This window comes from Drosophila yakuba, chromosome 2R, assembly GCF_016746365.2.
Source record: "Drosophila yakuba strain Tai18E2 chromosome 2R, Prin_Dyak_Tai18E2_2.1, whole genome shotgun sequence".
Taxonomy (NCBI): domain Eukaryota; kingdom Metazoa; phylum Arthropoda; class Insecta; order Diptera; family Drosophilidae; genus Drosophila; species Drosophila yakuba.
In genome coordinates, this window is record NC_052528.2 from 13,909,370 (window position 1) to 13,926,255 (window position 16,886).

General features: G+C 43.2%; 2 protein-coding genes across 6 annotated transcripts in view; both read left to right on the forward strand.

Annotated features, from left to right (window-relative positions):
* Positions 1–11,171, forward strand: part of LOC6530536 — a 55,186-nt gene extending 44,015 nt beyond the window's left edge. For all 5 annotated transcript variants that reach the window (XM_039372037.1, XM_039372036.1, XM_039372038.1 and 2 more), the window contains 3 exons: positions 2,083–2,237; positions 2,332–2,611; positions 8,384–11,171. In XM_039372037.1, the coding sequence (XP_039227971.1) occupies positions 2,083–2,237; positions 2,332–2,611; positions 8,384–9,950 (2,002 nt within the window). In that variant the 3' untranslated portion in view covers positions 9,951–11,171. The remainder of the gene's footprint in view (positions 1–2,082; positions 2,238–2,331; positions 2,612–8,383) is intronic.
* Positions 11,172–11,297: 126 nt separating this feature from the next.
* Positions 11,298–12,602, forward strand: LOC6530537. Its single transcript, XM_002091416.3, has 2 exons — positions 11,298–11,776; positions 11,832–12,602. The coding sequence occupies exons 1-2, from the start codon at positions 11,575–11,577 to the stop codon at positions 12,458–12,460; spliced, it is 831 nt and encodes a 276-aa protein (XP_002091452.1). The 5' UTR covers positions 11,298–11,574; the 3' UTR covers positions 12,461–12,602.
* The last annotated feature ends 4,284 nt before the right edge of the window (positions 12,603–16,886 follow it).

A 16,886-nucleotide genomic window follows, 5' to 3' on the forward strand; every position in this document is an offset into this window, starting at 1 on the left:
TGGCATTCTAAAAACTTTTCCCCAGTACTGGGAGTATATATTCTGCAGTTGGAAAGCTATTTACTCTGGCATCGAGTTTCACATAGGAAAATGCTCCATCCGGAGCATCATAGAAAAAGGTTAAAAAGGAGTTTAGAAATAACACCACCAATAATCAAATATTGAAGTTCCTGCCAGCACACAGCGCTCCACATCCAAACAATCAACATAATCCGCAAAAGCCTGGTAAAAATGCGCCATAAATCCAGTTCATAAAACCCGACCTGTTCGGTAGAGCTCCAGTTTGAGATACGAAATGGATGCCGAGTCAGCAGAAAGTTCCCTCGTGTGGTCGCTGTTTTATAAATCACTTCAGTTTATTGCACAGCTCCTTCGGCTGTCAAAGAATACAAGCCACACAACAACATTCCTAATTCCTTTGCGCTATACCAAAAAAAATAAAAAAATATTCTTGCCATCACAGCAGAAAAATTTAGTCGGCAAAACTTCGACGGCCGGATGCCAAACAAATGCAAAAGTCATCGAGTAAAAAAGTTTTTTAATATGCCGAAATTATTACCAGTCAGTTGATGTTTTTTTTACGCTTCGTTTTTCCTTTGCTCTTTTTGATATGTTATGTGCTGCCTGCCGACCATCCCAACGGCTGGGCGAAAAAAGTTTTACCCCAGACTAAACAGCCATTTTCCTTGCCCCCCCTTCTTTGTAATCAACTTTCTGGCCAACAACGCATTTATTATCAATAAGTTGGATTAGCTCTTCGCAGACTCTGGGAAAAACTTGCTGACAAAGTGATTAAATTGACTGAAACGAACCGACTAGCTAATAGAAATCTATCTTTCTGCAACGTATAGATGGATATAGATACAAAAGTTGCTCAAAACTTTGCTCCAAAAACTTTCTATCGATTGCTACACAAAAAAAAAGAAATGGCCGAGAATGCAGGGAAAGCGGAAAGAGGCTCAATGGAACTGTCAATTAAATTGGTATTTTTGTTTCACTTGCCCAATCACATTCAACTGCCTCCGGCTTTGACTCACTGAATCGGTCTCTATTTGATTAAAGTTCAGTTCGTAATTGCCAAAGTTAGCTTTCAATTAGAAAGTTCACATTCACACACACACACACACACATATATACACAGGTGAGAGGCATTTCATTTGCCTTTTGAACTGCCCACCAATCAGTGTGCTCCGCAAGGGGGAAGTAAAATTGTGAATTCCCGTCATCGTGGCCATCATCAATAGACGGGCACAAAGGTCACTTTGTCTGAGGCCCAGTGCTTTGGGTCGTGAGTCAGGGTTATGTGCTATTCGACCAGACGGCCAGCAAAAAAAAAAAAAAATTAAGAGCATCCTCGACTGTCTGACGCAAGAAATTAGAAAAGGCTTCAGAACAGACGCTTTGGATTTTCCGCAGCCTTTTTTCTTGTTTTTCTCGGAGAACTTTATTTTTTTTTGCCCGACTTCCTCGGGCTGGCAAAGTGCAAATGAATGTCATGACCATGGGCGTAGTTATGAAGCTTACGAATCAATTATTCAAGTCCATTCTAAAAGCATTTGGAAAATGGAAAAGTCGACTAATCTGTCTGCGTAAGATTGAAACAACGCAAAGTTATTTCTGAACTTTAAGTGAGCAAGAAGAGAACAAATTGTCCCAACTAAACGCAGTTATTAGAGCTTTGCATAAAACCTTTCTTTAATAAATCAAATTAAAATTCTGCACCAAAGTAAACTATAATATTATTCTTACATGAAAATCAGTTAGGGTTTTTACACTTTTACTCAAAAATTCCCCTTTTCGATTGCGCCCCTGTTTCAGCAGCATTTTTTCATGGATTTCCCGCCAGGCACTAAAAGCATCAGCACTCAGTCAGTTATTCAATTGCCAGCCTCACTTTTTATGCCCTTTTTTCTGCCTTTTATTTTCTTCGTTATTTGTGGAACGTGAGTTTTTTAATTGTTCACTTTTTCAATTTTTTTATTGAATTGTCAGCGTTGGGAAAAATTGAATTTACCCTTTCAACGCTTCCATAAACGTAACAAAGGCGGCAGTAATCATAAAGTGACTATTCTCATATTGCAGGTGTGAGAACGTGATGACCTGCCCCATCAGGCCGATAGGATCTGGTAATGAGCACTGTCCCTACGACTGGTTGGCCGTCTACGATGGACGTGATGAGCACTCGCCGCTGATTGGAAAGTTCTGCGGCCTGGGCAAGTTCCCATTCAGCATTATTGGTGAGTAGCAAAGCGAAGTCCTTGCAGACCTTGCATGGTAGCCATGGGTGTCCCCATCGAGTCCCACCATCTAAACCATTTGCATATCCGACAGGCACATCACAATACATGTATGTAGAGTTTGTGACTTCGCCGGCGGGTCCGCTGCTCAACACAGGCTTCCATTTCAACGTTGGCAACTGGCCAGGTCATGTGGAAACGGCCGGGATCAAGCACGGCGTCTGCGACTGGCTACTGAGCTCCGACTCTTTAAAGGACAGCAGCGCCAGCGAGGGCATCTTCCTCAGCATCGCCCACTGGTATCCGCCGAATACGTCCTGCAGTTACCACATCAAAGGACATGTCGGCGAAATTGTGCGCCTTTATTTCCCCAGGTAGGCATTTCGAATCTCGTTCGTTTCATTGGAAATTTCATTGGAAATAGAATTGGCTGAACGTCTTTTATAAGAAACTATCTTTAAATTCGGCTTTATCGTAATGTAATACTCTCACATTTGCAGCGAAAGAGCCATCGATTCTCTAGGTAGTGGTCACAACAAAGTTGCTGAAAAAGTTTTGGTTTAATCAAAAATCAAATAAGTTTCAAGTTGCTTTTTATACCCGTTACTCGTAGAGTAAAAGGGTATACTAGATTCGTTGAAAAGTATGTAACAGGCAGAAGGAAGCGTTTCCGACCATATAAAGTATATATATTCTTGATCAGGATCAGTAGCCGAGTCGATCTGGCCATGTCCGTCTGTCCGTCTGTCCGTATGAACGTCGAGATCTCAGGAAGTACAAAAGCTAGAAAGTTGAGATTACGTATACAGACTCCAGGGACATAGACGCAGCGCAAGTTTGTCGATTCAGGTTGCCACGCCCACTCTTACGCCCACAAACCGCCCAAAACTGCCACGCCCACATTTTTGAAAAATGTTTTAATATTTTTTCATTTTTGTATTGGTCTTGTAAATTTCTATCGATTTGCAAAAAAACTTTTTGCCACGCCCACTCTAACGCCCACAAACCGCCCAAAGCTGCCACGCCCACACTTTTAAAAAATGTTTTGATAATTTTTCATATTTGTATTAGTCTTGTAAATTTCTATCTATTTGCCAAAAAACTTTTTGCCACGCCCACTCTAACGCCCACAAACCGCCCAAAGCTGCCACGCCCACACTTTTGAAAAATGTTTTGATATTTTTTCATTTTTGTATTAGTCTTGTAAATTTCTATCTATTTGCCAAAAAACTTTTGGCCACGCCCACTCTAACGCCCACAAACCGCCAAAAACTGTCCTTCGCACTTACACTAGCTGAGTAACGGGTATCAGATAGTCGGGGAACTCGACTATAGCGTTCTGTCTTGTTAAATTATCATGTCTGCGAAAACATTTCCCAACTCGTAGCTCGACGACTCAAGATCGGGGTCACCACTTGCCATTTTGCGTTTACAAGTTTTTCCATTAAAATTTCCATTTTTGAACCAGTTAGCCCGACAAGGACTATCCAAGTTGATCCCTCTCCGCAATCCAAAATCCTTTGGCCGGCCTTTTCGCTACAAGTGCAAAGTTTTGCGGCTATGTGGGCGGTTTGCATTTGCTTCGTCGGATTGGATTTCATCCCTTCTTTTCCTGGGACAATCCTCGGGGTTCCTCATTGCGTTCTATACGCTGTAAGCGTATTTTAATGAAATTTTTCGCAAAGATTTATGTGACATTTTAATTTAACGTGTCGAGCTGGAGTTGTTCTTTGTACTCGTATATAAATCCAAACATATATATATACATCTATATATATATAAATATATATATTTTTACTTTGTCGCAATTGTCGGCGGTGTTGGTGTCTGGAATGTTGCTGCGCAAGTGTCTGAACTTTTTGGCCAAGTGTCGCATTGATTGTGCATTTCATTTTGAGTATTTTCCACTGGATTTCCCACCAAGAGCTGCGAAATATTTTATTGTGCTGCGGTTTTTGGCTTTGCATGGCACAACGAATGGCAGAGACTATGGCGAAGTTTTTCCACTCACTGACACTTTGAGGGCACATCAATGATTGCGAGGGAAACGTATTAAGGTGGGAGTTTTTACACTGATACGGTAGAAAGAGGGGTAAATTTTAAATTGCTCTATTTGGCCTTAAACACGTTAAGCACAGCGGAATATGACAGACCTTTTACTCTTCTTAATTAATTTGAAATGCTTCAAAAGAGATCCTTTTAAAGAAAATTAACTGAAATCAATGAAATGTAAAAAGAATTTTATATATCAAATAAAACATAAAGAACATTTGCGATTACGATCTCTATAGGTTTCAGTTTCATTGTGCCACATGGTATAAATTTTTGGGATTGGTTTTGATTACAGTGCCTTTATATGTATCCTTTAACGCCCATCTACCCTGTGATCCCAAATACTTCCATTTACACAAGTTTTCTTCAAGTAATCCAGCTGCAATTGCAATGATTCTGAAGCACCTCCTCCGCTTGAGGAACAAAAACAACCTCTTAATGTTGCAGTCCTCTGTAATTTATGCAGAAATTGTTACCGAACATTGCCAAGTTTTTGGTAGAAAACTATGTGTACGGGGCAAACATCACAACAGCAACAGCAAATGGGGAAGCTGGAAAGATCGGGCGGAGACTGGGGGCTTTAAAATATCAAGCAAGTTTGTGCCAAAAGATAAATATTTATGTCCACCTACAGAGGGCAGCAGGATTTTCAGGAGAGCATCGAGTAACCAACGTAAGCCCATTGTTGTTGGATAGCAGGGCACTAGGAAAATTGGGCGGAAAAGCGGGTGGAAAAGTGGTTAGGTTGGTATCTGGGTGCTGGAAAAGTTGTGCGCACGTTTACACCGATTGCCATTAAGAGTTCAGAAGTGGGCAACATGATTGCGTGATTACAGTGCACAAAATGCAACCGAATAGGGTAAGCAATCGAAAGAGAGAGCTACATGCTGGCCGAAAGAGATGGCCAATGCTACGTGGCATTGGTGTTTTTTTCTTTTTTGGGGCAAAAGTTCGAAGTAGACGAAAAATGCAATGGAAAACTGCGTTCGGCACACACCCACACTACCATTTATGCCGCTCTTCTGGCCAAGTTGTTGTCCTTGTGCTTGTTGTTATTGCCAATGTTGTTGTGGTTGTTTCGCCTTTTTTTTTGCAGTTTGTTGTTTCTGCCAACTTCACTCAAGTTGCAACAACAAGAGCGGCAATAAGAAATAGAAGGACACGTAATGATCGGAACGTATAATACCCTTACATATTAGGGGAGCCTATGACACCAGTAACGTAGACTGCTAGTATCTTATTAGTAATATAAGTAAATAGTTGAATCTTTTTGAAAGTATAAGAAACTCTAGAAATAAGAAAAGTTTAAATAAAAACAATCGCCTGTATCCAATCAATAACATTTACTGGAATATATATTGGAACTTAGAAGCAAACCCAGCATCCCCAGCAAGGATATGCCCACAGAGGCAGCCCATTAGAAGATTTTCTCGCAGTCCGCTTCGTAACTGTCAGTTTGCATTTACCTTGTAAACCTTCCCCCACTCTTTCACCATCTTCCACCGCCAGGCTCCTGAAAGGATCTCTCCCACCTGGGAGTGTGGGAGCTACTGTCCTGCTGCCTGTCGCAGGAGTCTCGAGTCTTGAGTCCCGGGTCCCGAGTTCCTAGTCCCGAGTCCCGAGTTTCGAGTCTAGACGCTGTCGACATTGTTTGCAACAAAGTTGCTCATTTAAGTAACATGTCATGGCTTTGCCTTTGCCTTTGCTTTCGTATGCGGCCGCCTCCCTGGTTTTTTGGTTTGCTCGGTCTTTGTCTACTACCTACTACCTACATATCTACTACTCCAGTGCGATTTTTCCAAGTGAGCTGACCAGATGTTGAACTACTCCTTGAGTATATTGCACTTAAGTTTTCTACCCAGAAGTGGGGGATTGGATAAGCAATCCATTTGCTTGTGCAGAGCACACACTTTTCCCAATAATGTTGCGAATGTTGCGAATGGTCGAAAGGAGTTGCCGTGTTCAACTTTTACTAGCTACTAACAACTCATCAGCGTCTGATTCAGTGTGCCATTATCCGATAGATTGTGTTACTATTGTGTATTAATGTCGACTATCATTTGCGACTTCCTATTACATTACGTTGCAGTTTTGCGACTAGAAGCAGCAGGAAAGCAATCATTGCTTGATAATGTGTATATGTATATCTAAGACACATTCGTAGTAACGTCCATAGTTTTCAATTCGTATGATTAGTTTCGTGCTCAAACACTAGTTCTATGATTTAGATGTTTTCATTATAGTATCATCTATTGCATTCAAAGCACTAATAAACTCGATAGTTTTTACCCCACGGCAATCTCCTAAATAAGAGAAATAAAATCAATTTTAGTCATCCACCATGTCTTTTGCCCTACTAACAAAAATCCGCTCGAAATGCACAAGACATGCCGCACACTTGGGCTATTTATAAGCCTTATGGCCACATAAACTGACGCTCTGGGCTTTTGGGCACGGCCCCAATCGACTCCCATATGCACATAACCAGGCTAACCAGTTGACAACAATTCCCGCGATCCCTCGCCCACCTACGCCGCCCCCAAAATAGCCCCGCCCACCGAGTCAGCATAGCGGAAAACTCGGACTGGGAGTTCGTAACTCGGCCTTACACTCAGAAAAAGCTGCTAAGTAAAAGCGTCGATTTTACTTTGTGATTGTATTGCAAATTTAGGAACTGATTTCTCTTATTTAACATTAAGTTGGTTGAAAAATACCTTGTTTGGAGATTTGGCGCACCCAAAGTTGAATTCCCAGAACGCAATGATTTTTGCCAGTGTAGCAACTGGAATTGGGCTAGGCTGCAAACGGATTACGAGGACATGCCGCAGGGTGTTGGGGCTTACTTTTCGACGACGCGTACGTGAATGACGGTATGGGCACGTCGAAAAGCGCCGAGAAGAAGCCGGGGGTTATGGGGATATAGTTGGGTAAAAAAAATAGTAACTCTGCTCCATTATGAATAGTGAGGGGCGAGAGACTCACGGGCATAAAAAACAAGAGCGAAACCAAATGAAATTTGTGCCACTCTGCTGCCTGCCAGCGACGCAGATTAGAGGGCGTGGCTGCCGCCTACCCTCTCCACTCCGCCCTTCCTTCAAACTGCTGATGATGATGATTTTTCTCGACCCCAACTCCCCCCAAGTCCCCCTTTTCCCAGACACTTTTTGCACAACTTTGTGTGAGTTAATAAAATGTTGTATTATGTCATATTTTCGGATAGAGCCAAATGTAATTGCATAGAATGTATTCACCGACTCTGAATGGCAGTTATATAAAAGGATATTCGCAAATCCTAAACAGTAGTCGGGTTACAGAACCAGGTTGTTCACTTTGCGGAATAAGGCACCGAGAACGATGGATGGATTTAAGTGGCGAAAAACTATTCAAATGTCGATAAAGGGTTCATAAACATGGTAACCAATATATTCATTAAACAGAAAAATATTGGAGTAAGGATATTTAAGGACATTCTTAACAAGAAATGTATGTGTATTGATGATTTGCAGTTGCACTTCGCTGATAAAACCCTTTGATATATTAAATAAACTATGTTGCCTTGATCTTTTCATTTCCGCTGACCAAACTTGAGTTTCCACCCCAAAAGACTGCAGTCACATCAACTGGCAACGGGCAACGTAATGCGGGAAAACTGCAGAAAATTGGCCTTCCACATCAACTCCTTTCAAATATCCTTGGCGTTCGCCCATCGTTTTCGCCAGCCTGCCACAAATAGTTTTGGAATGCAATTTGATGGAGGCAGAAATGCAACTCACATCGCGACCCCAAAAACCCAAACGAGTCTACGTGTGTGCGATAGAGAGGCTCCCAGAGTCAGAGAAAGAGACAGACTACCAGAGATTTACCTGTTGGCAGGTGGAATTTATATTAAATTGTAGGGCGCAAGGACGCGGCCAGAATTGTGGTCTGGCACAGTGCCAGCAGAGGAGTTGTTCTTACCATTATGGCTTCCACTGTAGCCCTAAAGGGAGTACAGAAAAATCGTACCAATTACGCTATTGATTAAACCATAATTGTAGGAACACTAATGCGATCTCTGATATACAGATAATACATGATTTAATCCTTTTTTTCAGTTTTCGCATCAATCGAATCGAATCACCGATTTTAAAGTACGAAGGCGACTGCGGAGAATCCCTGACGATCTACGATTCCGACCATGCCGATCCAGCACGGATTATCAAGACCTTCTGCGACACATTCTCGCGACCAATGGAGAAGGTGGACTTTGTGAGCACCAGCCCCTCACTGTACGTGCAGTTCGACTCGAAAACAGGCAGCTATAGCGGCAGCTCACTGTACTACTGGGCGCACTACGATTTCTTCAACAATACGCGATTTGGCGACCCAGTGCCAAACACCCTATGTGACGAGGTGATGTATGCCTGGAAGCATCCAGGTGGACGTCTTCGGTCGCCCTTGAACTCACTGATTTTCAAGAGAACCGGCGGAAGCGATGTGCGTTGTCAGTACAAATTTGTGACCGATCGAAGACTGTATGCCAGAGCCATAATCGAAGTGAATTCGGTTTCCTTCAAGGAACTTCCATACAATAGCAATGCCTGCACGCGGTGTCATGAGGAGCGAGTGGACAAACTGGTGATCTGGGAGGAGCGGGATAAGTACCAGAATAACCTGGCCTGCTTTTGCGACAATATCCCCCGAGCGGTTCGAGTTATATCCTCGGCGGATCAAATGAATCTCGAAATGATTGTGCAGGGCCAGCATGCCATTACCTCCTACTTCAAGAACCCCAATCCTCTCTTCGAGGCCACCTATGAGTTTGCCCATGGTCCCTTGTGTGGTCCCATTACCCTGGGACCCTCACCAGATGGCGAACTGGTATTCCCCTATAAGAAGGCCTTGGCCATGGTATCGGGACCCATGGCACCGCCAGAGCATCACTATCGCCGCGAGAAGTGCATTTGGGAACTCAAAGTGGCCGCCCAGCGAGATTTGTGGCTCAACTTGGAGAAGGCACGCTTTGCAGATCGCAGCTGCGAGAGTGCCAAGATCGAGGTCTATTTGGCTGGTCGTCTTGAGCCCAGATTTGTGGTTTGTCCCGAAAATATATCCTTGGCCAGGGATTTGCCCATCCTTACCACAGCGGAGTTGGGAGCCACGGGTGCCGATCAGGAACCCCTGCCTGTGCTCATCCAGTATACGGGTGATGGCCAACCAGGCCGAAACATTTTCCGACTAGTCTGGACGGAACTCTTCCACCTGCCGCGCAATCCGGACGGCAGTCTGGCTGCCTCCCTTCTTCAGGATGGCGGTTGTGATTTTCGATGTCCTGGCGACACTGAAGTCTGCATTCCGAAGCACTTGCTATGCAATGGAATAGCAAATTGCCCAAATGTGACGCATACTTCGACGTTGTCGCAACTCACCCGACATATCGAGTGGAATCTGGAGCAACTGGGATTACTCCATCATGCTGGCGACTACCAGCAGTTGGTGCTGCATGATGAATCTCCCGAGATCTGCCTGAAACACGATCTCAGTGAGCTGCCATATGGAAAGTTGTCCTTGATAGCCCTCGGACTGTGCCTCATGTTCGCACTGCTTTTTGCGATTCTAAGAAGGATGTGCAGAAGCTCGTCCTTACACCAAGGAAGGCATCATCTGCAAGAGGATTACTGAGCACATTATTTACCTAAGGATCAAGAGTTTTGTGAACCTGTTTTCTAGTTTATTTGACCAATACTTAGATGCTAAACATTTGATTATCCTTGTTTTTGTTAAATTCCTGAACTGGCACTCTTTGCCAACAATATATTATCTATATTACTTTATTATTATTTCGAAAAAATCAAAACATTCACTTTATGGTACTTTTACTGCATTGCATATAGGATCCCCCTGACAAGTATGTATGTAGCTCTGACTAGTGGAGTCTATAACTTTCGCTCTACGTGACATATAATGAATATTAATTGAAAATAATTGTACGATAAAAACTATTAAAGCCCTCAAACATATAAATGTTTAAAAAACACACTCACACAAAGGAAAGAACTTAAACTGCCCTGAATAAATTAATTAAAATAAAAAATTGTCACGTGATAATTGTTGAAAAAAGCGAAATACTTTAAAAGCGTAATGAAACTAGATTTTAATTAAGGTAGACAGGTAAAAAGACAAAACAAAATAATGTCGAAACGAAAGCAAACATTTAATTCAAAGTAAAAGAATAATTAAAATAAACAATTGTTGGTGGTTTTTATTAGTTATTATACCGAAAAAATACAATATGAATACATTGTACTATTGTTGGCAAATTGTCAACCAAAACATACATATATATATATATATATACATGCATATGTATATATGTACGATATACATAATATAGGGTATATTTTTTGCACATAGATTTACCTAGTCCATAATTGAACGAAGAACTTCCCCCATGAATTCCACAAATTGTGGCTGAAATTTTAGAACGAGGAAATAAAAACCGATAATTCCCAGAGAAATTGTAAATTGAAACCAAAAATGGTTATAGCATTTAAGTCTATATAGAAATGGAATCGGATGAACAAGCGTGGCATTACGGATTACAAACCCGAAACCTTGTTCACATGCCCCCCCATTAAGATATTGTTGACAGTAAACTCCTCACTGAAACCCAAAAACTCCTTAAAATTCTGCGCCTCTAAGGTACAGCTGACCCCTTACCACAATGAGAATGTAAAAACCCAAAAAAAAAAGATAGAAACAGAAATGCCCCAGAAGAAAATTGAAATCAATGCCCTTAAAAAAATTTAAATAAATTGGAAACTAGGACACATATTTTAGTGTACGTCAGAATTAAATGTAAAAATAAAAATACGAAAACGAATAAACTGAGAACTTGAAAAACCGTTGATTATGATTGAAGGGTTCGGAGCAAGTTGGCATCCCCTCCCAAAGCGACGAAATGCAGCTCTGCGTGAAAAGATTTCCTGAAGAACGGGAGTGGGGAGCAGAGGAGAAAGCAAATGTCATCGAAAGGAAAAGACGAAGAGGCCTGTGAAACGCGAAGAAAAATCCACCTCATCGGCGCTTTAAATGTCAGCTGGCCCAAAGGCAAAAGTCCCGCACCTCTCAAATCCTGTCAAACAAATCATCGTGTCGAGCTGAACAGAACGTCCGGAATAGGGCAACGCGAGTGAAATTGTGTAAATCTCTAGACCCAAAAACCAGTCGAAAGTTCTTCACTGCTCTCTTCTCGCTTCTTTGCTTGGCTAAGATACTCGCCTATCGATATTGGAGTGCGTCAAGAATGGAAAGGTTTGGAGTACCGCGTGGTAAGCGTCCACGAGTGCAGGTTTCATTGGACGACAAGGAGCGGGCCATAGCACGTATCCGGGGCGGTGAAACCAAGGCCGGAATATCCCGCGAATTGGGGGTTCCGGAGTCGACGGTTCGCGGTTGGGTAAAACGAGCCGAGCAGCGGATGGCCCGTGAGACAGCTAGCCAAACGGGTGAGTGCACTGTAGGATGATCCTGTAATATGCCTATAGCATCATTACCAAACAGGTTCTGCCAACTATCCCTCCATCCTGGCGCTGACCCTGGCCAAACCGCAAGTCACTATCAGCACAAAATCGTCGGCATCGTCTGTCATATCCAAATCATCATACTCATCGCCTCCGCTGGATTTGAAATCCCTGAAACTGCCCCAAAAGCGAAACATTAATGGTCATCCGGTGGCACGCACCCACGATCCGGTCGAGAAGGTTTCAGCAGCAACGACCATTCCCATCCCCGTTCCCATTCCGATGCCCCTTCCTGTGCCACCGATTGTTTCGCCTGACAGTGAGCAACAGATGAATGCTTGGTTGCATATATTCAATGCAGGATTGCTGAACTTCACCCTCATTGCCACCGCTGCAGTGCTTCAGGCTCGCTCCCGTGGTTTGGCGGATCGCCTGCCGTTGTGGCAAATAATCGCGGATTTTGTTGATGAAGCCGGGCGTAATGTCAATGCCAATGGTGGTCGCTACCTCGAGGGACATCCGGCGACTGGACACACGAGTCCCACGCAACGCACTGTCCAGGTGCCCACGCAGGTGCATTCGTATCGCGGGAAATTTAAGCCACCACCGGCTCATATTACCGCCGAAGATGACGATGACTGCTACACGGACACTGATGTGCCCCACTGATGTCACATGGAATGCTCTGAGTGACTACTCTCTGGGCAAGCGGATTAGGAGAGGCTTTTAAATACATACATAATTACAGATATTGTTACGTTTTATTAAATGAGAATAAATACTCTCAGCATAAAAGTATTCCAAAGATAAACAGCATTGTGGAGTTCGTTTACAAATTGATAGAGTGCGATATGAACCTTATTCTATCAAAATATTCGCTGTTTATCATATTTTTTTAATCAGTTCATCCGTCGTGTCAAAGGAATTCGCTGGTCAAATCCCACCAGCGGTTCGGTTCCAGCTCCACAAAGCTAACACCCACTATTCAGTCCAAGCTGGTCTATCGCTGGTTTGGTGGTCGAACCGAAAAGTTTTCCTCAATGGCCATATCGATATGCAAATAAAATGAAATGCCAGTTGCTGTCAGTGGGATTATGTTGTTTAAAGCAAATAATTGCATTTTAATTAGCAGCGAAATAAGTGCGATAATTGGCCTTCAGCCGGAGAGAGAGACTGGAATCGGATTTCTGGCCGGGAACCGGGAACCAAATAGGTGGCATGAGTGTGGATGTGGGTGTGGGTCTGGTTGTGGCAGCGTAGTGTATGAATCAGATGCGGCTGGCTTTATTAACCATATTATTATTTCATTTCGGTGCGTGTCATGCAAATTTCTGCGCCGCTTTGCCTTTGTTGCTGGCTGGTTCGCCGTTCGCCGCCTGCCTTTTGGCCGAGTCACGTAATTAAGCGGTTTTATTTGCGGCTTTGCCGCACATTAATTGGTCATGTTAAATGTAAAATTTCATTTGCGCAAAAAACGAAACGTTTCCATTAATGAAATATATTGCATTTTTTCCCGTTCGTCTCGCCATATTTCAGCGTTTATGAAAATGATTTCGAAGTGGATTATCGGTTAACTCGACTGAAAACTCTTAGTTCTGTTTGGCCAGTTTTGCTGTCCATGTGGCTTGGTTTCCTGTATTTAATTTTTTCGTTCTAGCTGTTTTGCGCATTTGTCATTGACAGGAACAATTAGTGTGTTGTGACAAGGGCAATTGGAATAGTTGTCTCTGCACACAAGAGCTGTTCAGTTAGACAGAGATGTTTTTGTGCACCGAATGCATTTAGCTGCATGTGTAATGAGACTGAAAAATTAAAGTAGTATTTCAGTTTATTAAAACGTTGCACTTTAATTTTTCCACGCAATCGCGTGGTGGCCATTTCATTCACCCCTCACACAGCTCCATTAACTTGGCCAACATCCGCAGCAAACAGGCCGAGCTAAGCCAGTGGAAATGGCCAGGAAAAGGCCTTGCGATTATCCGCACAGTTCATCGACGGGGGCGAGAGTGGCTTTAACATAAACTTTTTCCATTTTCCTGCCTTGGCCATAAAAAATATGGATAAGGGACAGGCCTTGGCCTCCATGTTAGACGGCGGGCGAATTGGGCGCCAGAGCCTTTTCCGGATTTCTTTTGCGATTTTCCCAATCATTTTCGGCATTTTAATGCATGGCAGGGCGGAAAAGCCTACAAGGCAAAGTCGAAGGCTCTCCTGCGAACGTGTATCAAAGTTGATTATCGTGGAATATTTTTCAGCATGGATTGAGCTAGAGATTTGTGCTTGTGGCCTGACCTGATTTGCGGCCCAAATCCTAAGCCCTGGGATTTGCGCCTAGATTGACTTAGATTGCCTTGCTCGCACCTGCTGTTGCTGTTTGTGCTCCAACTTTGATGATGAACTTGTTGAGGAAAAGTTGTTGAGGCAAGTTTTCGTTTGGTCGGAAAATGCAACTTTAATGGCCACGAAAACAATAAACGCTTAATGGAACACGACGGCCAGAGATGCGGCGTTCGCAAGGTGCTGGAAATTGTGTGTTGAAACGGAAGCGGAAACGGAAATCATATGGCACACGGCACTCCAGACACCCACACACAGCTGCAGCTGCCATAAAGGTGCTTGGCTTTTATGTCCAGCCGGGGAAAGCGTGGAAAGTGCGAAGCTGTGAGGAAAAGCGGCGAACTTTCGCCCCTCCTGCACACGGACCCAAAATAAACGCATTAGGTTTTTGGAATTGGAATTGCGGTTGCAGCTGCTGGCAGAAGCCGAATGCCCAACAAGTCATAAATCAAACACGTTTAATTAAACTTTACGCACGGCAGTTGCCCCTCCCCGCCCCTCGTCCCACGCCATTTTCCGCCCGCCGCCGCTAGAAGAAGAAACTTTTCGACTCCGCACTAAGTAAAAATGCAATTAGAATTGCCAGAGGCCAAAACGACTCGCATGGAAAGAGCGCCGATCTGTGGACACGGCCACGCCCCCCCATCCCGCACCGCCTCTTTGACTTCTGGTCACGTGGCGGTACGTGCATAACGGTTACTTGCATTGGCGGAATTGTAAACTAGCCTCAAGTATCCCTAAACTTGAAGTGCACTCGAAGGTGGTGCTATCACCTAAATCGGTGCAATTGCAACCAGCTGCTAACGGTTGGTGTGAGGGGCCAAAAAATGGATGAAAAAGTTGAGTACTTTCCCATTTCTGTATTTTCATTTAAGATCTTATAAATAAATGAAGTGGCGTAAAGAAAAATTGAAACGCGAAAGGGGTCTTGACATACTAGAGAATAATTCCCCTACCAAGAAAAAAGTACTAAGAACTAAGTATAAGCAATTCAAGATAGTTTTCTTTTAGAGCAATAAAGGTTATGCATTTATTTTAAGAAATCTGCTTGTCTAATGAGCGGTGCTTAACTCGCACAAATTTTCAGCTTTCAGTTAATTTTGTATTTCCCAAAAGAAAGTCGCAACTTGTTAAAAGCCGCACAAATGCACTGGCAGAAACTGTGAATAATGTGGCAAGCTGTTTGCTAGCCACCTTTGCCTCGCAGTTATCATTCGGCACTCAGACCACAGCACACACCACCCAATCCACCTAAACCACCCAAAACCAGGCAACCACCCAAACGACCAACCACCCACCGCCTGTCATTGCGAAGGAAATCACGCAATAAACTAGCGGCGAAAACAAAACTTTAACTACTTTTTCCGCTGGCCGCAGAAACTCAGTGGGGAAACTTTTTTGAAACAATACAATTTATATTTATGCGCCGAGGCGACGGCGATGACAAAGAGGGTTTCGGTTGGAAAAGTGGTCGGAAAAGCGGGACTGTGCTTGCGACTGACCCAGAAAATGGGCGGCTAAAGAAATGCTGGCCAGGATTCTGGCAAAGCCGAGGCAGCAGAGTTTATTTTAAGTGTTGAAAATAACTTGACCCACATTTGTGTGGTTCCCCCCTTTTTGGATGCGCCCACACCCGCTTTTCCGGGTGTTGATAACTGTTTTTCCGACCTCCAAATCCCCCGCAAACTCCTCGGAAAACTTGTCCATGTCCATTCAGTGAGCTGTATGTTGAACGAAGCTTAGTCCGAAACTATTGCCAAAACTTTATAACAAATTAATTGCATTTTAAGGGCATGCACGAACCAGGGATGCACGAAATATTCAAATTTTCATTTGACCCACTGGACTGTGAGGAAATTTACTGGACTGGCCCATTTCAGTTGGATTTGACCACGACTAACCAGCTAGTATCGATCGAGTTTCCCAACTGCAGTTTATGGCTATATCTCTGTAAAAAGGACATTTCTGATTTACCCCAACCAAACAGACGTAGTTATATTAGAAATAATGGAGGTACTTAAGGGAATACTTCTTTGCTGACAATGTAATTCTTTTCCTCGACTTGTTTTCATAAATCTCTGTTTACCCAACAGAGGAGCAAATCTGAATGGTTTGCCAAATAAACTTTTCCAGTTTGCTAATTAGTTATCAGAGGATAATCGTGTTTGCTCTCGATTTGTGGGTTCGACCATGTCACAGTGCCAGTCCGAAAGGCACAGTTTGCAATCGATACACAGACCTTGGCCAATTAACCCCTTGCCGCCCCATCTACAACTAGTTAGCAGCCAAAAACAATGCAATCGAAGGATAAAGGATGGAGGATGTAGGAATGGCAGAGGAATGATGAAGTGGGAGCTCATAATGACCCGAAATCCTTTCAACCCAAATGGAAATTCCCCAGTCGTGCGTATAATTGGAATTAATACAAAAAGCAGTAGAGGAATATCGAACCACACGGGGCGAAAGGAAAGGAACAATCGGAGTGGTTTGGGCCAATCGGATAGTATTGTAGCATTCTGCCCCGCAGGCCAGACTTAATGACCAAATCCAGCCCGGGGGCATGACTTCCTGCGAGCTTGATTAAATTTGATTTGTTAGCCGACAAAGAGGTTTCGCTACATGCGGCTTAATGCACTGAGAAAATAGTTTATATATTTTCGTTTCACTTCCAGCACAAATATATTTTTGAAAACTAAATGGATTTTGCACGATAGAGTATCCAAACTGAAAAGCATTTAGTTATTCTACATTTTTTTGT

Coding starts and splice junctions, on each gene's coding strand:
- LOC6530537 (XM_002091416.3), top strand. CDS start 11,575: ATGGAAAGGTTTGGAGTACCGCGTGGTAAGCGTCCACGAGTGCAGGTT. Junction 11,777..11,831: donor TGAGACAGCTAGCCAAACGG/GTGAGTGCACTG, acceptor ATTACCAAACAG/GTTCTGCCAACTATCCCTCC.